Below are 16,837 nucleotides of genomic sequence, written 5' to 3'. Positions count from 1 at the left end.
AAAAAAAGTCCCTTTGGACGTAATATAAAATAAAAAAGCTTTCAGACATTTTTAAAATTTTTATTTTCCTGCAATTGTATTTCAACATAAAATAGCAGCTTCAGTATTAATTGGCCAAATATGAAAACGCTTGGAACTGATTTGAGTTGGAAGATTTAAACAATCACATCTATAAAATCAACGATAAAAAGAATTTAAAAATTACGCAAAATCAAAGCTCTCGCTAACTCTTTCGATAGATTTTTGCAGTTACTTATCGATTGGTATTTTAATATCATAATCGTATAAACATTTCTTTATTTATTTTTTGTTTTATCGAACGGCGGATATTGACAATAGCCTATTCGACAATAGCCACTCATAAGGCCAGAAGTAGTGGCCATTTTGTTGTTTCAAAGCTGTTTGTTTACCACACCTGATTCAAAAACTAGCAAGAATCTAGAATTCTTGAGAATGAGATTTCCCAAAATTCTTTGTGACAAACACAATTTTGAAAAACTTATGTAATGTACATATTTAAAATGCAGTAGACTTCGAGTAATTGGCGTTTTAATTTTGTACCCCAGACATTATGTTCATAAAAAATACAAATAAAATTCAGAAATAATTTAAATGTATCATTTTCTTCAAAACATAAAAATCACTTTTTATATTGTACACAAAGGAAATAAAAAATAAGAATTTATAACACAGATGATTTCGTTACCGCTCTCGATATCTGATCGAAATAAGAATTAAAATTTGCGCACAAAATCAGGCAGGAAAGAAATAAAGTTCTGTTGTGTGGAAAGTGCTATTGCACAAGACTTGATTTGATTTGATTTGATTTATTTATTACAGACTTAAAATCTCAAAAGTTTGAGCGACCATACGCTACCACTCGTTATTTAAAAATTTGTTTTTTTATCTCAGTAAAGCTCTCTGTGCTGAATTCATCCATAAACATTTTCTCGATAATCATGAAAATATATTTACTCCTTTCCGAAATAAACAAATAACTTCCAGTAATCATACAGTTTGCAGAAGCCTACATTTGGTCAAAAGAAAAAAATAAATAGCGAAATAAACAATAATATTAAAGGAACAAAAATATACGATTAATTTTATTAAGCTTCATACAGTGAAAGATATCCCGTAAACTAGTTCTGTGCTTTTATATCTTTTTGAAGTTTTCCTTAGAAAGTCATCCACGAAAACATCCTTCCTTAGGCAAATAGCCCTCGAGTGCTTCACCATATTCAAATAAACAACCTAACGAACCATAATTCTTTATTTTCAGCTGAAGAGGCTAAAATTATTACATAAGTCATTATTTTCAGCTGAAAGGACTGTGAAATACTAAAGTAATGCACCGGTGTTGTCAAACTACCCGAGAAAGGGAAGAATGTAGATCAATTACATAAATAGGTCCTTGTAAAATGCGAGGCCCGAAATATTTTCCCCTTTCCCTTAGACACCATAGGGGTCTTCACGCTCTACAGGGAACAACACCGAACAAAGATCTCCCCTTTCACAGAGAGCTGATAACCGAATTCTACTTTCCTAAGCCAAATCGTAAGTAAGTAATAATCATATGTGTTCGTGCATCAGATTTTACTCAAATTATTCTGCTTTAAGTTTTACAGTTTATAAAAGAAAGCATACAGATAATAAAAATTTCCCACACGAACTTGTTATTAATTGAATATTAAATTTGAAAAATTAAACTTTAGTGCTTAATTCTTAAGCAATTTTGAATTACTTCCCCATTAACTTGATTTCCGCAACCGCAAAATGGCAAGTAGCGAAACTTCCACTTTCAAGGTGACCTCAAAATCCTCTTACTACATTTAAAATATATAAATTTTTATTTATATTTTCAATTCTAGGACAACGATTACATTGAATAAAGGGGGAAGGAACTTACTTTTGCCCTGAGAAGCCAGATTAAAAACATTTCCTACGAGGATTGTATTTGAATATTGCATACTCAGTTTCCATAATATTTCATTATACGTAGCATTTATTGGAACTGGAGATTTATTTTTATTTTATTTAGACAATTTTTTTCCCCCTTAAGCTTCAACACATTGTTAACTTTTCTGACTGACGAGGTTCCATTCATTTGTGATACCTTCATAATTTTTTTTTAGCTTATCTTTCTCTGATGTTGTCATTTGATTCTTTAATTTTCAATAAAAAAAAATAAAATTTAAAAAAAAAAAAAAACCATCTATTAGAAATTTGAACACTGGAAGTTTTTTTTTTTTTTTGTATTCCGTGGCATTAGAGTAAGTCAGATTTTTATTAAATGTTTAGAGCAATAACAAATCTAACAGATATGAGATAATTTCGATGCTCATCATTTCACTGTAAAAGAGAAATATTTTTATAAGATTATGTAGTCTGTTATGCGCTGTATAAAGTTAAATAAAATAAAGTAAGATAAAGTGAAGTTTACCAATAAACAAAATATTTGTAGTTTTAAAAAGCAAACCTGATAAAACTATGTGTTAGAAAGTTAATATATAATAAATGTAAATTAAGTATTGGACTCAGATGCAGAGAATATAAAGATCCGTTTTAAATTAGTTTAGCAGACGATGGCATGTAGGTGTACTTTGTGTTGAAAATGGATATTTTGAAAGAAATAAAAGGAAGGCAGACCCAATAAACACAAAGACAAGTAGAGACAATACAAGTAACGTGAGAAGAGTGTGAGTAACATGCGAATAAATAGATAAGTGTTTAAGTAATACTAATAAACACAAACATTAGTAAAGATAAAAGATCCTAGTAAAAACAAAAACATTAAAATATGGCTTCAAGCGTTTGATAAATCATAACAGTTAAATTTATTTCTGTAGCAACAATACAGCTATGTCACAATTTCTATAGCCATAATTCTTATTTCTATAGGAATAACACAGCTATGAAGTAATATAGTTATATCACAAAATATTAGCAATGAAAATGAAATAAAAATTGCCTTTTAAATATACTACATCAGAAATTAATTAATTTTCTTAATTAAAATTATGGTGCAGATGTCTATAACATTATAAATCAGGTTATTATAAACCAAATGACTTCACATTTATAAGCCCAAAGAGGCAGTTTGAGCAGAAATTTCGTTTTGGAATTTTGCGTTGGTTCAGTATAAACGGGTTTCACTTTTCATATTGTTGCTACCCAATACTAGAACCCTGCATTATATTTAAAGACACTAAATAATGAATAATTTGCATGAATGTATGTATGCTTCTGACACTATGTAAAAACAACGTTAGAGAGACATAAAATTTTGAATAACGTAGTCCTCCACTCGAATATAGGCATCTGGCAGAACAAATGTGGAATTTGTTTCAGTATCTATTTCATTTTTGTAAAACTTTAACGAATTTTTCAACTTTTGAAACTCAACGATTTCAAAGTGAGCAATGGCTTTGTACAAAAGGAAAAGAAAACATTTTTATCTCCAGCGCGACACAGCGAGTCTGTATCGAAAATTCTAAAGATATGCTCTTTTTAAATTATATTGTGATATTGCTGTTGAATTGAACTTTATGGTTTAAGCGCGAAGAAAGTTATATTTAATAAATAAAGGTAACACACAAAATGTTAAAAAAACGGCCCTCTGAGCGTAAAATAAATCTTTCAAATTTTTTATATATTTATTTGTTATTACATAGGCTAGAAGTATTATCAATGTGACATCTTTTTAGACTCATTTACAAAGAAATGGAAAATATTTGATTGGTATGTGGGGTGAAATGTTATGTGAATTATTCGGCACTAAAGTACATGTTAGAATATCCATGTAATACCTTTCATTAATTGCAATAATAACGGAAAGAATTAATAAAAATTATAAGTTAGATATATTTATTTTATACGAAATAGACTATTATAAAATACATAACAGGCATTATTAAATAACAGGCTAATTGCTTTCAAATTGTTACAATTAATTTAACTTGAAAATTAAACAACTTATATCATCTAATGACAACACTTCTGAAACTTGGTAGTTTACCAGGCTGCGTCAATCATAAATTAAAGATCTGTTAAAACTATGGATAAAAAGGATGCAGATTCTAATAAAAATTAGAATCTCTTTTTGGTCCTCTACAATTGGCGGCACTAGTGGGAAGGAGAAATCACATTTGGGTTCAATAGTACAAAATCTATATGGAACACATAAAAAAAATTGTTTTTATTTAATTCCAGAATAGTATTTATTGCCTTTAAAAGGAATAACACTCATAAACTATAACCGCTACCACAGCAGGTGATTAAAAATATACTTTTATGAGAACTAATGATGTAGAGAAATTGAAAAGTCAGCTAATTTTTCCCGACCTGAAACACGCACAGTAATTTATTGGCTAGTTATTTAAGTTACCGCACTTTAATTAGCGAAGCCATGAAAACTATGAAATAAAAACAATTTCCTGTAATTTACTACGTACTATTTTGCGTATTGTAACGCAAAATTATTTTATCTCTAAGTTAGCTAATAACTTTCAAAATCAAGTGGTTATTTTCAATATTTAAAAGCAAGGACGGGTCTTTCTATATTTAATGCTTTGAAACTATGGGAACATGGTAACTATTGTAACGGTAATCATAAATGTTATTTATAGTTTATACTTTATGCAAATTTTATAATTGTGAAGTTAAATAAGATTCATATCACAGCCTTTTAGCATAATTATCTGACTTTCTAAAAGGTATGGTATTTACCGGTAATGTTTACCAATTTTATTTAGAGAGTGAATAATAAATTACTTTACAAAAGGTTCAGAACCTTACTTCACTCGCAATCCCTTTTTGATCAAAAGGAAAGTTTAGCGACACCTACCTCATTTGAGTAAAAAGGTTGATTTGTCGAAATTTGTGAACCATTGATAATAATATTTACGAAGCTTCTTAAAAGTTGTGTGCTTTTTAAAAATAAATTACATACATAGAACAAAAATAAATAAATAAAAAAGGTAATGATTCAATATTTTTGGCAAATCCTAATGACTAACTGTCCGTATCATAGCAATCTGAACACATCTCTCTGCCTCATCATCCTCTCTTTTTGATGTCTGTGTCTCCCGAATCTGAATACATCTCTTAACCTCATCATCCTCTCTCTACCATATCCGTATCTCCTGAATCTGAACACATGTCATAATCTCATCATCCTCTCTCTATCATATCTGTATATCCTACCATGAAATTCCTTTTTGCGAAAGCCAGTAATTGTCTTCCTACTGAGTCCTTTATGTTTGTGACAAAACAGTTTATGAACTATTCGTAGTGCAGTTAATTTTTTTCCATATTTTTTAACTACAGTAGTTCTTAGTACATGCACATTAACGTATCAAGATTTTTGGCAAAACCTAATGACTAACTGTCCAAAATCATATCAGTCTGAACACATTTCTGAACCTCATCATCCATCCTCTCTTTAATCATATTTGTATCTCTCCTGAATCTGAACACATCTCTGAACCTCATTATCCTCTCTCTATCGTATTTATATCTTCTGAATCTGAACACATCTCTGAACGTCATCATCCTCTCTCTGACATAATCTCTATCATATTTATATCTCTTGAATCTGAACTCACCTCTGAACCTCATCATCATCTCTCTGACATATCCTCTCTGTATCGTATTTATATCTCCTGAATCTGAACGTTATCATCCTCTCTTTGACATAATCTCTATCATAGTTATATCTCTTGAAGCTGAACACATCTCTGAACCTCATCATCCTCTCTCTAACATATCCTCTCTCTATCGTATTTATATCTCCTGAATCTGAACACATTTCTGAACCTCATCATCCTCTCTCTAACATATCCTCTCTCTATCGTATTTATATCTCCTGAATCTGAACACATTTCTGAACCTCATCATCCTCTCTCTGCCATATTCTCTCTCTGTCATCTCTCTCTCTCTGTCATATCTATAGCTGTCCATATCATATCTATGTCTCTCTGTTCATATCTATATCTATGTCTCTCTCTCTGTCATATCTATAGCTTCTGAATCTGAACATTTCTGAATCTCATCATCGTCTCTCTGACATATTCTCTCTCTATCATATTTATATTTTCTGAATCTGAACACATCTCTGAACCTCATCATCCTCTCTCTATCATATCTGTAACTTCTGAACTACTACTTTACGGTGACAAATAAATGAACTCGGAGAAGTCTATAATTTATCGAGAACTTGTGGATGGATGTGTAATGACTTACGTTTAAACTGAAGCAAGAGAAGAGAATTCTAAGTAATCAAGTCGTTTAAGCAACTGATGTAACCACTGCTATGGGTCTTAAATGGTTACTGTGTGGCCAACACGAAAAATACAATCTCATGTTCAGCAAGATATTGGCATAGGCTCGCAAACCAACACAGACCTATAAGAACGTGGCAATGTTACTAAACTACGAAGAATTAACCCACAAGAGACCAAAAATGATTATTTTAAACATCTAAATGCAAAGTATAGAGCTTTTTCATGTTAAAAAACGTAAATCACTGTACTCCAGATTTGAAGAAAATAATAATAATTAATGCGTATTTGGACCTAAATACGACGATTTCTAACAACACTATGGTAATGATTAAATGGGATAAAAATTAATGTAATTTAAAAATCCACTTGGACCATTAAATACCCTGAAATTAAAAACTTCACTAAGTTCGTAAATTTAAATCACTGCAAATTTGTTTTTCAACTTTTAAATAAATTTCAAGAAACTAAAACATTTTTGATAGTGAAGTTGCTTTGGGAAAAATATGTTACGGCGTACATTCTGTGTAACGGTGTTAAACACCAGGGTGCTTAGGCACAATGCTTCAACTCTTGAAATTTCCGAAACACATTCTGACAAATAACGGGGTCAAAAGTTCTAAATCCTGTAAAACAACTGATGAATAATTATATATTACGGCAGAAAATTAAAATAGATATAAATAAAGTAGAAATAAAGTAGCCTAGCGAAATAACAACATACACATGTAAAAATAATATACACGTTAATTTTTAAAGTGCATTTTTCTTATAATAAATTTTTAGTTGCAGTTTTATGAATAAAATGGAATGAGAAATATAAATAAATATGGGCGACATTTGATGCGCCTCTTTTTAAAGAAAATTGTTTTATGATGAGCTTTTAAGATATTGTATAGTCTTACAATATTGTAAGTCTTACAATATCATAAGTCTTTTAAATATTGTAAGATTTCGTCACCCTTATCATGAGTTTAATTATTTGTCAACATACAAAAAGATTTTAATTTGAAGTAACGTAAAAAAAAATCAATTTATATTTCCATATATATTAAAAGAAAATTTCAATGGCATCTAGTCTTTGTAGTTTCTGCAGTTGGCTAAAATTTGAGATAAAAAAAGAGAGCTTTGAAATAATCTTTTAAGTTTATGAATAGGACAGGAGTCCTTCTTGCATGCCATCTGAGGGTCTTAAAGCTCTGTATGGTACAAAAAGTACGGAGTATAGAGGGACAAGAACAAAGAGGTTTCCTACCCAAAAATGGAGGGGGAGCAGCAGTGCAGTTGATTTGGGGGGAAGGACATTTTATTCGCACTGTCGGTCGTTTTTCATCCTATAGTTGCAGTTACATACTATTACATGTAGTTTCATTGATGAGAAATGAATAATTTCAGACGCGGCTTATATATTGCTAAAATAAGCTATAATTAATATTAGTAAATACATAAATTGCCTTAAAAATATTGAAAATTCATTTTAAAAACCGATTAGCTGAATTAAAAATATTTTAGCAGCAAGAAGGGGATTGAATAGACTGATGATTCTCAAAGCATGGTTTGTTTTATTACATAATTAAGAATGTTTAGTTATCAATTAATTTATACATTTAAATTATTTTTTAATAATTATGTAAATTATTACACTATTTCCTTTTAGGACATAATTTTTCCCTTGTTCTTTCAGGGCAGCTAGGTATAATATATAACTTTTTAATTCAAAAAGAAATTGTTATTGCACACTACTTTTACCCCTGGTGTATGGATACTACCCCATTATAACCAGGTGTTACTCGTGACGCGTGTGTGTACTATCTTGCGTTTTAATATGTTTGAAATTATACTTTTAAAATTTAAATTGCCTCAAAAGGGATTAAATGAAATTTTTTCCAATCATATACAATAGCAGTTTCTGCAATATTTTCCTCTAAACTTATTTTTTATTTCTCAGATGTATATATTTTTTCCTCTCCCTCGCTAAAATTAAGATTTCTTTTTGATTTTCTTTAGTTATCATTCTTTTCTTCTAATTTATTTACTAAATTTTAGATACAATTGCACACATAAACAATAATAATAACAACGTAAAGGGGGGAAAAGAATTTATTATTTATTTTCAATTTGAAATCTAAAATTGGCACCTGCAAAGAATTTTCGTTGGTTACACTTCGCAATTCATACGTACTGAACTATAAATATTTAAATGAAATATAAAATTTTCAGTTTTATGTTCATTTCAAGGAATTCTAATGTGTGTCATTAACCATTTAATAAATTACTTCAACAAATTATGAAAATTTTCCGATTGGAACAAAACTTGAGAATAAATAACGCCAAACCCTTTCTTTTATTTACTAATTTCTCTTCGACAAATACGCAGAATATACGTAAGATTGTGCAAAATAACCTTCTTTATTTCTGACTACAACTTGACACTTCATTGCATTTTCATTCTGATAAAGTTTATAGCCTTGGAGAAATATTACTAAAATGTATCTTCACAACGAAATGTCGACGATCGCTTGTTGGTCAGTCGGGCTCACTTCATATGCTTATTAATATTCAACTGCGAAAAACGCAGTTCAAATATAAATGCACTCATTAAAAAAAATTAAGCTTTCAGATTTTTAATTAAGTCCTTAAATATCCTTTGCACTTAAACCTTAAAATTCAGTTCAAAAGCAATGTCGCAAAATAATTTAAAATGAGCCTATCTTTAGATTTTCCGATACACAGTTCCGTGCGATGGAGATAAAAAGTTCCCATTGTGTTGCCATTGCTCGCTTTTAAATCGTTGAGTTTGTTAAAACAAATTTCAAATTTGGGCTTTCAGATGCCCATATTCGCAGTAGGATTACGTCATTCAAAATTGGATAGCTCTAGGTACCGTTGTTTTATCTCAATGCGAGAAACATGCATACATTTATTCAGATTCTTCATTATTTAATTTCTTCACATATAATGCAGCGCGATAGTATTTGGTGGCAACGATTCGAAAAGTGATACGCCGTTTATAGGGTTCCGACGCAAAACGAAAACAATAGTCTTTCAGGGACAAAGCCCCTTTGGACTAAAAATGGGCCTTCTGATTTTATATTAATTCAGACTTTTATCAATGTTTGTATCTTCAAATTTTTATTAATATTTTGTGTGTTACCTTTACTTATTAAATATCATGTTCAACGCACTTAGAACACATAAAATTCAATTCAACAGCAATATCACAAAATATTTAAAAAAGCATATCTTTAGAATTTCCGTATATACAGGTTTCACGCGCTGGAGATATTCCCCCCCCCCTCTCCATTGCTCTCTTTGAAATCGTTGTGTTACGCACGTTTAAAGTCTTACAAAATTTGAAATAGATAATAAAACAAATTCGGAATTTAAAATTCAGCCTTCCAAGTGCCCATGTTCGATTGGAAGACTACGTTATTCAAAATTCGATGGCTCTATGTACAATTGTTTTTCACAATGCGAGAAACATTCATGCAGTTTCTTCATTATTTAGTTTCTTTAAATGTACTGGATAATGTACTTTAAATGTACTGGCGATAATATTTGGTGGCAACAGTTTGAAAAGGGAATCGAAACAAAATGCCATTCTGAAATTAATAACCCTTCCAGACTAACGCACTTTGGGCTAATAAAGTGATTATGCTAGTTGCAAAAATTGTAACTGAGGGGTATTTGTGTTTTGACAAGTATGACTTAAGATTAATCGAACCTGAGTCTTCAAATCTTCTATAGCAGTCACGCACATAAACTGCATCTATACCTATAGATTCAAAACTATTAGCATCGCCTAGTCACAACAAATAAACAATTTTAATGTATTTTACCGGTTGCGAGAGACTAGTTTGAGACCAGTGACTTGTACCGGATTGGAAAATGAGTGGATGACCGGTGACAGCAGAGAAACCGTGACCCCCCCCCCTCTTCCGAGTGCCAAATGGATCAAAGTCGTGTCTAATTAACAAAGTATCTTTGGCAAGGTACCTAATTCCCCACATCAGCAAAATCGAAAGCCTACAACTAAATTCGGGCTTCCTAAAAATGAATGCTTATTCAAGAGCCTAATAATATATACAGAAAAGAAATTTCGATATATAAAACAGCAGCTGAGTGGGTTGTATTCATTAAAATGGTGGAAATTTTAAATTATTTTTATTGTAAAATGTATAGTTAACACGAAAACAAAAATTTTAATGGATGTGTAACACCACCATAAAGTCAAAAATAGATAGAAAATGTTAAGCATAGCTGTTAGGTTTTGCAATTTAAAATAATAATAAATATACTTTTTATATAACTTTTAGAATTTTTGTTCATCTTGTTATAAAACGTTGTATCCTATTTAATTGTTGATATAATTAAACTAAATTTTAAGCGATTTTAACACGTGCCTTAACAAAACATTTTTTTGATTTTCCCCGTGTGTAACGTGTATACGAGCCAGTTTCCCTTAGAAAGTCCTCCACGAAGGCATCCCTTCCCTTAGGCAGATAGCCCTAGTGTGTTTTATCATTATAATTAAATACACCAAAACAATTTTTGTTATTTGAGCAACAAAGTATCTGGAATTTTCCCCCTATTGATTTTAATATAAAACTAATAGGAATTAAAGCTTTATTTAATTTATTAATGAACCAGTATGATACAAATACTAAGCAATAAAAATGGTCTGATTTTGCCTTGCTCGATAAGTATTGAAGTCTGATACTTTTATAATTTTGAACAAAGGCAGTGTGCGTAGAACACATATCTTAATCCGACATGTGCCTAAGCCGAAACGATTTCAAGATCAACATATCTTTTCACCTACATCTGATTTCAATTTTGTACAAATAATAAAGAAAAATGAAAACACATTTTGTTACTCAACTTGCGATTCATATTTATTCCACAATAATCTCAAGTTTAATCCAACACATACATGTTTTACTCATTCTGATATTCACTACAAAGAATACTGCATATTTATTAGGTATTGGTGCTTAGAATACCAAATTTGCGGTTGCGTAGGAACGTATCTTCGTTGATGTATTTAATTATTTATACGGTTTGTTGGCCGAAAAATTCTGAATTCGTCTTTAATAATTAAAATCAAATCTGCTTGCTGTCACTGATGCCTTTCATGTATACCAAATCAAATTAAAAAAAAATATTAATAAAAAAGTAGGTAGTATGGTTAGATTTAAATTAAAAAAGGCACCTTTTATTAGCAGAATTTGAATGAAGGAAATTAAAATCTTTTATTTGAATATATTTGTTACATATATTATTTATAAGCATAAAATATTTGCAAAATTTCAGAAATATTCCTTAGCATTTTAAAATGATGTTTCTTTTAGCTTAATAAAATTATAGAATTTATGTTTGGCAATGATTTTAATATCTGATATTCATTAAAAGTTGGAATGTATAACATGAACAATGAATTATAACGATATATAGATTTCTAACTATTTCTTATGTAAACATTAAAATCAGAAATGTTTTGCAACAATTTACATCAATTTAGTTTAAGTAAATAAGTTTTTATTTCCACAAAAAGCTACACACTAGCGTGCCCGTTTATTCTAAAAAAAATTTACTTTATTCATTTCAAAGCAAAAATCTAAAATTATACTTCAAGTTCATTATTATGATGCTTTTAGAAACGCTTTACACACGAAAAATCGGTTTTGCAAGCTGCTGCAATTTATAAATCGATACAGAAGTTGAAACAAAAGTTTAGAAACACATGACTGATACTATCATATAGAGATAAAACAACTAAATATCTAAGAGACAGATGGTCCGGTTTCAGACATATTCGAGCTTCATCATAAATTTTAAAAGTAAATAAAACATGTATTTTCAGTCGTGCTACACATACGTGGACCAAAGATTTAACGACGGTGCGTGACTTTGGCTTCACTTTACATTACATGAAGACTTCATAATTACTGTTCCTACGTTTTATTTTCTGCTATACATTTCTATATGTTTTATGTTTAGTTTTCACAAGTTTTTAGTCTTGTTATTCAGCACTTTATAAAAAATGCAAACAATGGAAACATAAGCATGTTTTATGGATAATAACTATTTAAATATTATTTTTAAAATTTATAAAATAATTTTAAAAATTTTCACAAAAGTAAACATTTTTGCCTCTTAAAGCTTGATAACCATAAAATCGTTGAAAATATAGAAACTGTATATAACCAAAAATTACAAATATAAGATTTGTTTAAACAACATAAATTTCGGCAATAAATGGCATAGCACTCAACGAAGCACAGGATCTTAGAAATATTCCACCCTAGGTTTTGTTAAATGCTACCATCTTTGCAATTTTATTTTGTAGCAATTATAAAAAAAAAAAAAAAAAAAAACTATTGAAACTTTTGCTGCAGGCAAAATTTTCTGTCACCTTGAAATTAATCATGAACCACTTCTAAAGATTATCATTATTGTGGCAATATAAAATACACTTATACGTAACCTGAACAATAAAAATAAATAAATAAATAAAACTTTTGCTTATACTTTGGTTTAAAATCATACTAATCTCTTAACAGGTAAAATGGTTAGCTAAAAATATATTGTCCTGAAATTTAGGTGCGTTATTAGATTCTAACTAAAATATTATTTCACTTTTGCAATAATTTCTAATCTATGATAATTTCTAATTTTTAAATATTCAGTTCACAAACTGTCTGAGCTGTGTCGTGCCAAATAAAAACACTTGCAAAAAAAAAATAAACTCAGACAATCAATTTCTTGAAAGATAACAAATTCACATTAAAACAGAAATTTCCAATAAATCATAAATTAAGCATTAAAAATTTAAGTTAAATGAAAATTTTTCATGACACTTTAAAAATTGTTATTTATTACAAAGTATGTAAGTATTAAGTATAAACTTAATTTTACTGCACACTATGTATAATTCTTTTTTACAACTTCTTGTTTTTACAGTATTTTCGACTCGAATATATTCACATTAATTCTTAAATTATTATATTAGCTTCCTTTGATTCAAAAATTGCAAAAATACTACTTAAGGTATGTCTATAAACTCAAGGAACATTATTATTAAAATGAATTATCATGGCACTGTATGTATAATACATACAAGATATTTATAAACACATAATAATTGAAAGTCAGTGTAAGTCTAAAAGGATATATCGATTAGCTTAAAAAAAGTGGGGGAAACATTACTCTTATCCCATAACTCAATACATTAGTAAAAAGTAGAAAATTTATAAAATGTGCAGCTTAAAATTTAAGCAGCAGGACCCTGTTTGCACCACTTGTGTATATACCGAAAATGCCCACATGTATATACATTTGTTTAGAAATACAGTTTCATATTTATTCAATATTATTTCACGAAAAATATTATATACTTGTACGCATACCCATTCAAAATTCAGTTTCATATTAACAGTTAACATTTGAAACACTTTGCAACAATTAGGAGGAAAGAACTGAAAAATTTATATGGATTATTTCATATATATTATTTTAAACAATTCTTAAATAATTTGAACTTACCTGTATGCGTTCTCTTATGAATCTTCAAGTTTTCACTTCGCGCGAACACTTTTCCGCACCCATGGTAAGGGCAGGGAAAGGGTTTTTCTCCTGTGTGTACCCGGATATGGTTGACAAGTTTGTATTTGGCTTTGAATGGTCGGCCGTTGCGGGGACAGTCCTGCCAGCTGCAGGCATGATTCGTGCACTCAGGCCCACCGACATGTTCTACTGTGATGTGAGACACGATTTCGTGCATGGAAGTGAAAATCTTGCCGCACGTTTTTTTGGGAGACATCTGGTCACTGTCTATCCAAAGGCATGTCATGTCATGCTTGATAGTAGGGTTCCTCATGTAGCGAAAGAAAGCAGTCCCCGGGGGGCCTATATGATGAGAATGGTGGTGGTGGTGCTGGTAAGGGTTGCTAAATGGATCTGATCTTGTTATTTGGTGGTGGTGGTGGGGATGAGCGAAACCGTCAGTCCTAGAGTAAACATCAGTTGCCCCCGTTAAAGGTATCCTCATCTGGGTATGGTGGTGATGGTGATGGGGATCAAGACTTGGGAAAAACATATGCGATGGGTCCGGGTGAAGGGGCCCGGTTGGACCCCCGAACGTATCCGAAAGCGTTTGCATATGGTCCCGCCGCAGCAGGTAGTCCCTCGTGCTGCCGTAACCGGCCGTCGACATATGTCCGTATCCATTCTGTTGATGCGTGAACTGTTGGTGGTGGTGATGTAAAGCATTAGTTTGGTGACCGGGGCTCAGTTTGATGTGACCCATGGGGCCGCCGCCCTCCATGAACGGGTTAAGCATGTCCGTCTGGGAATCTGTCGTTCCTCCTGCGCGGTGATGCTGGAAGGGGAACCCAGTCATAGTGCTCCCGTACGGCTGCTGATCCGCCAAACTGCGCAACGCTGCTGGACTCGGCTTGAAGCCGTCTTCCATAATGACGATGCTCGACTTGCCAGGGGCCCCCTCTGTGCCCTCATTCGCCCGGCCCAGAACCCCCTAGAGTACCTCCATTGGACGCCTACAGCTTCTGCGCAGCGTGCAGTGATCGTCTCCACCAATGCGGAAGAAGCCTCCCTCCGAGACGTCCTGGGGAGGAGGGGCCCACCTGCCAATCAAGCGCGGTAGGTGGAGATAGCCAGTGTTCACGTGGCTTCGATAGCTAAGAGAGGAACATGATAGTTCTACCTAAGGCGATGAGCTAAATGCCACATACCGCGGGAAAATTACAACAAACATAAAATAGAATACATTGGGTCGAATATCATCGATCTGTTATTTGAAACAGTTTAGGAATAAAGCACTCTTTTTGCAATTTTAGCAACATGGATCAGGATTTCTGAACTCTTTATCTAAAGAATTATATCTTGCGAAAAAACATTTGTAAGGTATATTAAATCGTAATTCTGTAGTACGCACTTTTAGGGTCCATTTGTCAGTATTCATGTTACCTACTCTACTAAGTGAAGTTCGTCAAGTTTTCATTATTATTTCTATCATCTGAAATGTGGCAAACAGTGATTAATACATAGTTCTTTGATACGTGTTTGGCTATTTATGTACATAACAATCGATGCACGTACGTAACAAGGTACCTAAAAAATTGTAATCCATTATATGTCTCATAAATATTTTGTTATAAATTTCAACAGGCAATATTAGAGAAAATTCGAGGGTACGAGGATTTATAATAATTGGTATCTCAAAGATTCGAAATAAAACTTCGCTCTTTATAATAAAGTTTTTGTTCAAAGGTATATAAATACATGACAACTATGAACGAAAAATTTCTTTGATAAAATTAAATTAGAAATTTTTAATGTGATGGTTACTTTCGTACAGTACATACAGGCGTCGTAAATATGATCATATTTGATTTAAATGGCATTATGTTTCAAAATGAGAATTTTAAATTATGACATGTATTCATAAAAGTTATAGTTCAAAATTCTCGGTACGTTTAATGGTAATTTACACTCAGCCATTTTCTTCGGTAAATCATTCTAAATTAAATTTAGAATCAATAAAATGATTTGCTTTTCAGGAAGATATAGGACTACCCTTTTTTTTACATGCAGATACGAAATCTTTCGCCAATAAAATGCCTTGAATTCATTTGAAATGACTAAACAAAGCAATGCGAAATTTATTTTTCGAGCTAAATTTAAAAAACAATACTGATAAAATAAAATCTTAAAGCTTTCAGATTTTATATTACGCCCAATGGGGAGTTTTTTTGCTTTACACACACATACACATTTCGACAGCATTTGAACGAATGCCCCTTTGAGCTAAAAATATTTAAAAACAGCATATCCTTAGAATATCTTTAATTTATATTTAATTCAGCTTAGAATTTCCAATAGACAGGTATAAATATTTTATTGCTGGAGGTAATTCCCCCGTACAATGTTCCCATTCCTCGCTTTGAAATCGTTGAGTTTCTTAATCCAAAACTCGTTTTAAAGTTTTACGAAATATGAAATAGATAGTAAAACAAATTCCATATTTCCAGTTTGGGCTTCCAGGGGCCCATATTCGAGTGGAGGACTACGTTATTCAAAATTTGATGTCTCTAGGTACTCTTGGTTATTCACAGTGCGAGGAACATACATGCATTCATGCAGATTGTTCATTATTTAATTTCTCTAAATATAATACAGGGCAATAATATTTGGTGGCAGCATTTTGAAAATCGAAACGGACTTTTATAATGAGCCGACGCAAACTGCTATTCCGGGACTAATAGACCTTTTGTACTAACTCCTTTTTTATCTAAAAATAATAAATAAATAAATGAAATTAATCTCTTAACAGTAAAGCATGCGTAATCGAATTTCGGTAACCCTAAACTGAATGGAGTTATAAAAGATATATATATATATATATATATATATATATATATTTTTCCAAGATATTTAAGGTTCCAAAACGAGAGTTTAGAAAAATAATGCTTCAAAATATATTCGATTTTACTTAGATAACGCTTATAAACATATTTAGGGCATAACAACATATTATA

At 31.2% G+C, this 16,837-nt stretch overlaps 1 protein-coding gene across 1 annotated transcript in view; it reads right to left on the bottom strand.

The window, feature by feature from the left end:
* The window catches only part of LOC118191501 (zinc finger protein ZIC 1-like), an 84,145-nt gene extending 69,377 nt beyond the window's left edge, over positions 1-14,768 (bottom strand). Inside the window, exon 1 of the mRNA XM_035362307.2 lies at positions 13,824-14,768. Coding sequence (XP_035218198.1) covers positions 13,824-14,751 — 928 coding nt within the window. The 5' untranslated portion in view covers positions 14,752-14,768. The remainder of the gene's footprint in view (positions 1-13,823) is intronic.
* Between the last annotated feature and the right edge of the window lie 2,069 nt (positions 14,769-16,837).

Source organism: Stegodyphus dumicola, chromosome 3 (genome assembly GCF_044657685.1).
Source record: "Stegodyphus dumicola isolate Sdum_Otavi_A_Nest chromosome 3, ASM4465768v1".
Taxonomy (NCBI): domain Eukaryota; kingdom Metazoa; phylum Arthropoda; class Arachnida; order Araneae; family Eresidae; genus Stegodyphus; species Stegodyphus dumicola.
This window is presented reverse-complemented; position numbering and strand designations above follow the sequence as displayed.